Here is a 10756-nt window from a genome sequence, read left to right on the forward strand (position 1 = left end):
CGCTGTTTATCTGTGTATTTATGATATTACATGAATTATTGTGATGGGCTCACCCCCGAAAACTCATTCCTTCTCTTGTGCAACCAGCGTTTATTGTCAACGCCCGCCTATCAACACTCAGCAGCCAATTCATGCACCGGTGCATCAACGATATCACATTTTTCCATCCCGAGGTTCATCTTCATACAATATTTTTCATAGTTATAAATCATTTCTTACATTTCTTACATTATGTCATTATGTCTCTTTTCTGTCTTAATCAATTCATTCTTGTTTTGTAGATCTAAATGGGTTAGAGCTGTGCATTATATTAGAAAATTGATTGTCATAAATTATACACAATCTTATTATAGACTTAACTATCTTATCTTATAATAATAAAATCAAGAGCTTTATTGTAATTTCAATTATAACCTAAGTATCTATAACTCAGACGACCTCGTTTTTCAGGCGGTAGTATCACGTGACTGTAGTGTATTCCTGAATCGGCAAACCGTTTGACCCTTGACTTTTTCCCATCAGAATCACAACAACTATTATCCCTTTTTATAGCTTTTTCGACCTTTCTATAGGAATTTCGCAATAACGCATTTTTGTCACCCTTTCATATTATTTGGCTCATCATCTAACATGGGTAAGAAGAAGCGTGGTCATCCGGACCTCGAGGAGCTCCTCAGTCGGCCCTGGTGCTATTACTGCGAGCGCGACTTCGACGACTTGAAAATTCTAATTTCTCACCAAAAAGCGAAACATTTCAAATGCGATCGATGCGGTAGGAGACTGAATACGGCCGGCGGTGAGTATTGTCCAACCTTGACTAGATCAGTGAACCGGCGACATCTTTGCTAACAATTATTGGAACCAGGACTTTCTGTTCACATGAGCCAAGTCCATAAAGAGACATTAAGTGCTGTGGATAATGCTCTACCCAACCGGTCAAGTTTGGATATCGAGATATTTGGCATGGAAGGTGTCCCAGAAGATGTCTTGCAGGCTCATAATCAACGGGTCATGACTCAATATCAACAGGCTGAGGCGGAACGTCGTGCTGTGACTGGGAACCCCGCATCTGGAGCGCCAGGTGGTGGCAGTCAGCCTAAAAAACCTAAATTCGAAAGCCCTGCGGAATTGAAAAAGAGGCTTGCGGAACATAAGGCGAAGCTTGCGGAACAGGCGGCTGGAGGGAGCAGCGGTGATGAAACTCCTATTGGTGCTGGGCAGGGCTTGCAGACAACAGCTGCTACATATGTGAGCATCTTCCGCGTGTTTTCTAGCCAAATCCAATGTCTGAAACATTATCTTACATGCGTTGTAGGTTCCAACGACTCAGTATCCTACGAGCCAACAGCAGTTGAATGGCTCAAGTCAGCCATATCATTACCCACAGCCCTATGGGCATAGTGGCGCTGCTTATCAACAAGGTGCGACTTCGTTCCAGAAGCCACCAGATTACGCTTCTCCCACCTATGGTCAATACCCACCTACGGTACATCAGTACTCCACAACTCAGTTCAACCCCCCCCAAGTGTCACCTCAACATTACCCGCCCGCTACGTCGGCTTTGCCGCAGCGCCCGTTGGGTGCCAATACTCCACCAGTAACATTTCAACAGCAGCAACAAACACTCCGAACCCAAACCCCTCCACAAAATAGCCCCTTTCCCTCTCGCCCTCCTAGTCTACCTACTGCTCCTAGCCTTCCCCAGCGTCCAAGTTTTGGGGCACCTCAAGTCAATGCTTTCCAGATGCAACAATTACACCATGGCCAACCTTCATATGGCTTAGAGCAATCCCAGAGTAGTCGAAGCCCTCCAGGACCTCATCTTGTTGGCGAACAACCCCCAACCTCAATCGACGACTTGATTTCAGGCGCAGCGAAGCAAGCGGAAGAAATGGCTGGTAAACCCCCAGCTACTACAGTGAAGCCATATGACGGCGCCGGAGAGAAGCCAGCAAAGAAAGAGAAGGAAAAATCGAAGGCTACGAGAATGGTGTATTCTGATAACGAAATAAGCCCCGAGGAGAAAATGGCTCAGTTGCCTAGGTATGCATATCTTCCTGAACGGAAGGAGGAGACGGTCCTTGGGGACAACACTACTGCTGCAGTCGCGGGAATCAATACAGCTTCCGACCAATTGGTAAATCCACCCCAATAAAATAACTTCCCGCTTTCATTGTCTCCATCTACTCCAGATCCTGACGACCTTTTAAATGTGCTTCGATGTCAACCCGTCGCAACGGGCGGAATATATACTGGAGGAATGGTTGTAGCGTCTAGCTAAGTCCTTCGACACACCAAAATTCTACAAGACATGTATCCCTTAAATGCAGTGTCAGCATTGATCTTCAGCAACTGTGATGACCAGGCAGGTGCGCGTTTCTTAGAAGTCGGAACCGGGGTCAAATACGGCTGTTAACCTCTGACCCTCAACCGGAGAAAGATATCGACTTCTCGTGGAGTCCTGCAAAACATAATACACCAATCAAATGACATGGGAGATCTGGTCGGCGCTGGTGAGTCCGATTGCAAATCTTAATGATTATCTTGTCGGTTGGAGCAGGGTTGCTTTCGAGCAAAATATGCGCAGCTAGGTTCATTCAAATGTTTTTTTTTTTTACGTTTTACTTTTTTTTTTTTTTTTCCCTTTCTTTATTTATGCCGTTTAACTTCAGCATGTTTCATTTCAAGGACTTCAGAATGACCAACCAACCACTCATTTGGCAGAAAAAGCCGGAGACAAGGTTGGAGAAGTAGGGTTTACTTCTATGTTGAGTCAAAATAAAGGAGAATACGTCCCCTCGTCCCCGCGCCGTGATTAAAAGTGTTGAATGTAAGTTTCTTTTTTTACGATTGTCCTTGTAGAAACCAGATTTCCTCAGGTCGGGAAGGAAATAGAAAGGCCATGCAACACTATGGTTAGTCCTTATCAATTATTTCTTTTTTGAAGGTGCAAGGTTAGTTAATTGTAATTGTCCCACAGGCGGGCGTGCAGGTGAGCGGCCGGGGGGTTTCAAATTTTCGGCCGGAAAGTCTTTGATGTGATTCAAACTCTCAACTATGATAGGATTCAAAGTTGAACGGAACTCGAAAAATTGCACATATAATTTTTGCTCTCTGTCCAATTTGGTGTGGCTAAAACTACACACTCTGATGGTGATTCTCGGGGAGCTCTCTGCCGCGTATATTTCTTAAACTCTAATTCTCTAACTAACCCGCTAATCTAATCGCTAATTCTACAGAAGTGGCGTGAGTGTACTGATAATGTTGAGAGTGAGTGTGTTTTAGATGAGATGGAATTTCACTTGATAGAGATATTTTGAGTCCCATTCAACTGTGCCGTCTGTAAAAAGTTTGTAAAGACTCTTGCCCCAGCCCTTGTGCAGTGTTTCATGAGATAGAAGGAAACCACAGGTATTGATCACCCCTAAAGCCCTCTGAAAGGCAATAAATACCTCCTTGATTGAGAAATGGAATAGTTAGCAATACTTAATGATGATAGTGTATTCAGTTACTGTGAGTCAGAACTTTTTACAGGTTTCGCTGAGGGGTCAGCTATTTCTCCTTCGGTCGTTGCCAAGAGGCTGATTGATAAGTTATCATAGTAAGTTCATCATCCCTACTCTCAGCTCCTCTGGAGCTATCAGAGTGCAACTCGGGAAACTGACATAAATCAATACAGGTACACCGTTCTCCTCCCTCCAGTTCTCACCTCCGCCACTCTTCCTTTACCATGCCCTGACTGGCGCCGAGCCGTGAGGAAAGCTGCCCAATATGCCGATTACCGAAAGAACTCCGTTGCTTGTTGTCCTACTAGCTCCACCCCGCCGCCGATATCGTCATTCCACACTTCGTCGTGTTTGTACTCTCACCCTTGCTACCATACTAGGTATCGCAGTGGTTCTTTTTCTTATCCCTTGCGCGGTCCTCCCTCGCGACCACGGGTCAATATGGTCCTCTTGGCCCCACGGAAACGGCCTCAACTATACAACTTTGCAAGAGATCCTCCAGACCGTCCCAAGCCCAGAGAAGGCCAAGGAATGGAGCAGATATTATACGTCGGGTCCACATTTAGCGGGCAAAAATCTGAGCCAGGCCTTATGGACTCAGGAAAAATGGCAGGAATATGGCCTTGAAACTAGCATCTCGTCTTATGACATATACATCAACTACCCGGTCAGTCATAGATTGGCATTGATTGAAAGAAATAGGAAAAATATGACTGTGAAGTTTGAAGCCACTTTGGAAGAAGATATCTTGGCTAGGGATTCCACCACGGGCTTAAATGGTCGTATCCCTACTTTCCACGGGTACTCGGCAAGTGGGAATGTCACAGCCCGATATGTCTATGCCAATTTCGGAACGTACCATGATTTCGATGATCTGCTGAAAGCGAACATAAGCCTCGAAGGGAAAATCGCTTTAGTGAAATACGGTGGTATCTTCCGTGGCTTGAAAGTGAAGCGTGCACAGGAGCTCGGGATGGTGGGCCTTGTTGTGTATTCCGACCCCCAGGCGGATGGCGATATAACTGAAGCCAACGGCTATAAGCCGTATCCGGAAGGCCCCGCTCGCAATCCTAGCGCGGTGGAGCGGGGTAGTGTGCAATTTTTAAGTTCGTCCCCTTCGAATCATGGTGTCTTTTGTTTAGCTGCTAATCTGCCGAAGCCATTTCGCCCGGTGACCCAACGACCCCAGGATATGCTTCTACCCCAGGCTGTCCTCGCCAAAACCCGAATCACTCAATTCCGTCAATTCCCTCACTCCCAATATCGTTCAAAGATGCTATACCGCTTCTTAAAGCCCTCAATGGACATGGACCTGAAGCTTCCGATTTCAATGCCCACTGGCAAGGTGGCGGTCTTGGCCATAAAGGGGTAGATTACAATATTGGCCCAAGTCCAGAAAACGTTGTCCTGAATCTTTACAATGAGCAGGAGTACGTTACAACCCCAATCTGGAATGTAATCGGAGTCATCAAGGGCTCCATTCCAGATGAAGTCGTTATTATGGGTAATCACAGAGATGCGTGGATTGCAGGCGGGGCCGGGGATCCGAATAGTGGTTCCGCCGCTTTGAACGAAGTCATTCGCAGTTTTGGATATGCTATGAAGGCTGGTTGGAAACCCCTTCGTACCATTGTCTTTGCCAGTTGGGATGGCGAGGAATACGGTTTGATTGGCTCCACAGAATGGGTTGAGGAGAATCTTACCTGGCTCTCTAACTCCATAGTTGCGTACCTCAATGTCGACATGGCTACGAGTGGACATCATTTCACCGCACAAGCCAGCCCTTTATTAAATAAAGCTATCTATGAGGCAACGGGACTTGTCCTTTCCCCCAACCAGACCGTCAAAGGTCAGACTGTCCTTGACGTCTGGGGTGGCGAAATCTCCACGATGGGAAGCGGAAGTGATTTCACTGCGTTCCAGGATTTTGCCGGCATCGCCAGCCTCGATTACGGTTTTAGGTCGAGGGCTGGGGACGCGATATACCAGTATCATTCAAATTATGACAGTTTTGATTGGATGAATCGCTACGGCGACCCGAATTGGACATACCATGTTGCCGCTGCGAAAGTCTGGTCTTTAACAGCTGCATACCTCGCAGAGAAACCTGTCTTGGGTTTGAATGCAACCGACTACGCCAATGGGTTAGCCACGTACTTAGCTTCGGCGAAAGAGAAAGCTGCCACAGGATTCAGCTTCAAATCACTTGATGTCGCGATTGCGAAACTACGTAAAGCTGCAGTTGTTTTTGACGCATACACTGCATCACTGACAGAACAGCTCGATGAACATCTACCCTGGTGGCATTGGTGGAAGAAGATACGGCTTTACTTCAAAATTCGCACTGCAAACGACAAATATAAAAACCTGGAACGGAAATTCTTGCACCAGGATGGCCTAGATGGGCGAAATTGGTTCAAGCATGTTGTTTTTGCTCCGGGGTTGTGGACTGGATATTCCGGTGTGACATTTCCTGGCCTCGTCGAGAGCTTGGAGAGCGGTAATTTGGATAATGCTAAGGTACGGTGCTCACTTTTATTTTGACCAGGCGGCATTATTATGCGAAGATCAGCATTTTGGGACTTCTTTTTTTTTTTCAAAAAACTAGGGGCTATATGCTAATATTTTTGTTGGCTGGGCATTTTAGAAATGGAGAGATATTATTAAGGAGAAAATTGACGAAGCCACAGCGTTACTACTATGATACGTTTCAACACAAAATAAGAATAAAGCTTCAGGTTTAACAACCGGTATGAAAAGGGTTCAAACGTTACAACCGCGTCCCTTATTCGGCTTAAAAACGAATGGTTTTGCCTCCAGATTTTCAGTACTTCACGATTTTATGACTTCAAATTTTGGATCTGTTAATAGGCTTTTGGTAAATTCCATCTCCAAACCCAACCCATTTACCTGGATACAAAGCGGAAAACTGTTCGGTATCTGTCTCACTTTGATCCCAGTATTGGCTAAAAACGAGAATATTGATGTTTGCTGCAACTTTAAATTATTTGGATATCCCATATCCCAGCTATTTAGCAATATATGTCTGTTGCTATGATTTTTCAATTCGTTCTGTACTGATCATCTATGGACATCTAATTAAACGCACATACTTTTTGCATTAAATATACTCCAAATCAACACACGATGCCCTGTAGATCCTCCCGGGGATGCTCTACTATATTTGAGGAAAAGGAAAATTGACAGTAAATTAAAGGTTGTCCATGTATAGAGTACATGTGCCTTGGTTTAAACTTGTAAATGCATCAACCTAGCCATTCGTCTTATAATTTAGATCGGTTCGTTAAATTATATCGCTTGCACACAGGTGAGTATTCAGGCTTAGCCTCCTCTTATAGGTGGTCCAGTTTCGCGTTAGTTGCTTTTCGTTACTTTTTCGATTGAGACCCCCCCGTGACGTGTTGGGATAGAATATCGCTTGGGCAGCTTTCAATCTGTACTTTCAGCAAACACGCCGCTCCGGTTTGAGAAGTCGCGAAAAATTGTCGATTTCGAAGGGATCTTCCTGTCCATTCAGTCATCCTTTTGCCTGTTTCGGTGCCCACACCATGCCACCAGCCGGGTGTGATCGATCGCCTTGCTGATTTGCGCTGACAATGCTATCGCTAACGGCTCTTCCTTTCTTCATGGTCTCACGGTCTTCCCACGGCCCGGTTTCTCTTTAGCTACCACGATGGGAATGGAAAACCTCGCCTCTCTCTTCTTCAGTTCCATTCGCATTTCTAAGCCCACTATCGTCGTCATCACCAGCGTCCCCGCTCTGATTAAGATGGTCATCCTCTTTCAACCAAAATACTGGTAGCGCACTTAAACTCGTGATGAACGCCAAGGTCCACCAGGGCAAGATCATATACCCCTTCTTAACACCTAGAGAAAACATTTCCCCGAGGATTGCTGGACCTATCGCCTTTCCGACTGCAGATGCGCCCGTTGCAACCCCGTTCAAAGTCCCGAGAATACTCACGCTCTTGGCGGAGTTGGTTAGCAGGATTATGCAGCACGGGAATGCGAACACGACACAGGCAAGTTTAGAGCCCATAAGTAGGAATGCTGCTATCTGGCGGGAAGCGTTGGACGGGAAAAGCACCGTAAAAGGCGTCAAGAAATGGGTTATTGGAAAAACCACCGAAACGACTTTTAGGCAGTTGAGGACACCATAACGGTGAGCGGCGCGAGGGAATATGAAAAACTGGGTTAACATGCCAATTATGGCGTTCATAGTGTAGAGTATACCGATTTGTTGAGCGTCTGAGGTAAATTTAATAAGCACACAAGAGAAAATTAAAATGACCGGCGGGGGAAAAAAAGAAAGAAAGAAAACAAATACACATACCAATGCCAAAACCTCCGGAAAACTTGAACGGAAGCTTCACGTCTGGATTGTTTTTGTAGTCCTGGAGTTTATGGTTTAAAAATACGGTAAATACGGAGTCGAATGCCACAGTATGCATGGACATAGTGGAATAAGCCAACAAAACGAGATTTGACTGGGGGATCAGTATCTGTGACCATGGCAAATTTGGAGTGTGTTTCTTTTGGCCTTCATCGCCTCCTTGTGTCCGAGTCGAGGGAGGAACGAGGAGCGGTGTCGTCTCATCTTCCTCGCTGACCAAGATGCCACGCGGGGTTTTCTGCTCCTTTCGCCTCGCGAAAGGCCTTGTGAGTATTTTCCCCAAAGATAAGCCCCAATCCTGGTGGCCCTTTTTCGATGCGAGGGTTTCCTAACTCAAGTAGATAAGTATCAACCATGTCACCCGGAAGTGAGCCAAGGAGAAAAGGAAGCGCAGAAACACGCACTTGAAGAAACAAAAAACCCGTAAATATCCCAATAATAAAGAAAACCGATACGGCCATGTTGGGCAGCGCATAGGGATACTTCTTGAAAAATGTGCTATCTCCAAATTGTTCCTTGTGTCGTCTAGCAGGGTCAGCCAAAGCCCCGCCAAATCCAGGGCCGAATATGCTGCCAATCGTCCACACCAGGGGCATTATGCTGAAGGCACGCGGTTGCAGTTCCTTCTCTGGGACCAGTTCCGCGACAACGGTCCGGATGATGCCCACATTTCCATTTCCCAACCCAACACAGGCCCGTGCCAGAATGGCCATGGGTAACGAGGTTGAAAATCCAAACATCAAACTGAAGGTCATTGTGATGCAGAGCCCCGAAATGATGATGGGTCTTCGGCCGATTCGATCAGATGCCGCACCCCACGCTACAGCTGTGAGGCCCTGGCAAACTGAAAATATTGCAGAGGTTAATCCGACCCATTTGGCGACTTCGTTGTCACTGACTCCGAAACTGCGTACCATTTCGGGCTGTATGGAGAGTGGGTAGACGATTATCAGATACAGGTCCCATGATCATATAATAAAAGGTGGTTGATTCGAAGGAAATAGTAGGGGGTATGGACGCATATAACCCTATGTAGAATACACGATCCGCAATTCGCAGTTCGCCATTCTCCGTATTCTTTTTTGATTTGAGTTTAACTCAAAAGTAAACTGAAGGGAGCGTACATACAAGATATGGAAACACGGAGGTGAAAATGACTGGAAAGGTATAACACAGATCAACATCTCAACTCCATAGCTTTGCAAGTATTCCTCCCATTTCAATCAACACAAAGCAATATAGACGCCTTCTTCTAAGGGAAGAGGGGTAGGGACAATACCAGGCTCTGCGAATCGACAAATTGCTACAACGAAGTTCAGTTAGTTATTTGTTTGGTATTTAATTATATGATAGGACCATCTTTTCTGCATGAATTTATTATATGCTGACATACACAATACTATAAATTGTTGCACTGGCAGTTTCGGCTTTTGTGTTTTGGTATCCATGATGTCTGATTAGACAGTTAAATAATAATAATAGTTGTGCTGTGCATTGGCAAATCCAAAAAAGTGCTGTAAGCGTGAATTTTTACAGTTCCGCTTTTCTTAGATTTGGGATGAATCGCAATGAAAAGATATCAATGGATGTTAACGTTAAGCGTACACCCGTCCATGGGTGAGGGAATAGAAACGAGGGGGAAAGCGACCACAATGAGGTTGAAACAGGATGAAAAGCTGAAACTCGGAAACCATCGAAGACCGAGGGAAGAGGAGAAAGTGATTTGTAAGAGGTAAGAGTCATAACTAACTAACCCCATGCCAGCGTGCATGCTACCTTAAATCGGGGAATGGTGGTTCGGCTTTAGTTGATGCTTTTTTGCTTGCTTGCATATTCCTGCCAAGCCGGGTTGGATCTTTGATACCGATGCTCCACCGGAATTTTATGAGAGAATAACCGCTAAATGGGCCAGTGGGATGGCATTGTTATTGTGGCACGTTCAGCGTGCTCAAGCTGCATATCTTGCTTGACAGCCCTATCCGACAGACTGAGTGCCTCTTCGGATGGGCCAATGTTCCTCTTTGGCAGGGGAGTCGTTCCTGTCCAGCATGATTGATGTATTCCCTTTCTCAAAGATGATGATTTCAGGTGCAATATATATTCGGTCTTAGGGTGGGTGACCTATCATTTTCTATTTAAAAAGAGTGTATCAGTGGTAATGTCTTTCCTATGGATTATAAGTGCCTCATCCACATAAATGGCTTTTCGCCCCCCCGATGTATCATCTCCTCTCTCTTGAATGTGGGGGGGGGTAGGATGGCGTAATGGTAAGCGCAGCAGGCACTTGGTGTTGGGGGCAACCACTGCGGAGTGACAAGGGACTGTTCAGTATTGAAGAACAAAACATCCCTCTTGAATGTTCGCTCCAGCGTCTGACTTATATGACGCTGTACTTCCGTAGACCATAGTTAATTTATCATATCATTCACGTTTCACCATATTTCCTGTATGTAATTACTACAGACTATGGCCACCCCCGAGTTTCTTCATTATAGCACTTGCCAGTGTTGATTAAAAGGGCTGGATAATATTATTCTGAACTCAGTCTCTTCCCTACCAAAGTATTCCTACTAGCGGCCTCCGCGCAGCAGCTTTCCACCACTTGATCTTCCAATTCTCAGCTACATATCTGACCCTGAGGATATCGCGAGCTGGTGAGATACAAACCTACAAACCTACAAATTATTGAATGTTTGACATGGAATATATTTCTAATGAAGGTTTCCTTTGTTTTAGGAAGGATAATAACGTCCAGGCCTACTTAAGAGCTCTGGAGATGCACAAACCAAACGTTTCGCCGTTATAGACTTCCCTACAATCCATGGCATTGGGTTCA

General features: G+C 45.5%; 3 protein-coding genes across 3 annotated transcripts; 2 read left to right on the forward strand and 1 right to left on the reverse strand.

Annotated features, from left to right (window-relative positions):
• Positions 1 to 551: 551 nt before the first annotated feature.
• On the forward strand, positions 552 to 2807 carry HCBG_00525 (RING-6 finger domain-containing protein; the record flags this gene model as incomplete). The annotated part of the gene is made up of 3 exons (XM_045427575.1): positions 552 to 796; positions 866 to 1248; positions 1316 to 2807. The coding sequence occupies 3 exons, from the start codon at positions 631 to 633 to the stop codon at positions 2153 to 2155; spliced, it is 1389 nt and encodes a 462-aa protein (XP_045291550.1).
• A 964-nt stretch (positions 2808 to 3771) lies between these two features.
• On the forward strand, positions 3772 to 6570 carry HCBG_00526 (uncharacterized protein; the record flags this gene model as incomplete). Its single annotated transcript, XM_045427576.1, has 3 exons — positions 3772 to 4612; positions 4666 to 6026; positions 6154 to 6570. 3 exons carry the CDS (start codon positions 3772 to 3774, stop codon positions 6208 to 6210), a joined length of 2259 nt encoding a protein of 752 aa, XP_045291551.1.
• A 618-nt stretch (positions 6571 to 7188) lies between these two features.
• Positions 7189 to 9368, reverse strand: HCBG_00527 (uncharacterized protein; the record flags this gene model as incomplete). The annotated part of the gene is made up of 5 exons (XM_045427577.1): positions 7189 to 7775; positions 7861 to 8248; positions 8325 to 8843; positions 9049 to 9077; positions 9314 to 9368. 5 exons carry the CDS (start codon positions 9366 to 9368, stop codon positions 7189 to 7191), a joined length of 1578 nt encoding a protein of 525 aa, XP_045291552.1.
• Between the last annotated feature and the right edge of the window lie 1388 nt (positions 9369 to 10756).

This window comes from Histoplasma capsulatum, assembly GCF_000150115.1.
Source record: "Histoplasma capsulatum G186AR genomic scaffold supercont2.1, whole genome shotgun sequence".
In the NCBI taxonomy this organism is placed as follows: Eukaryota; Fungi; Ascomycota; class Eurotiomycetes; order Onygenales; family Ajellomycetaceae; genus Histoplasma; species Histoplasma capsulatum.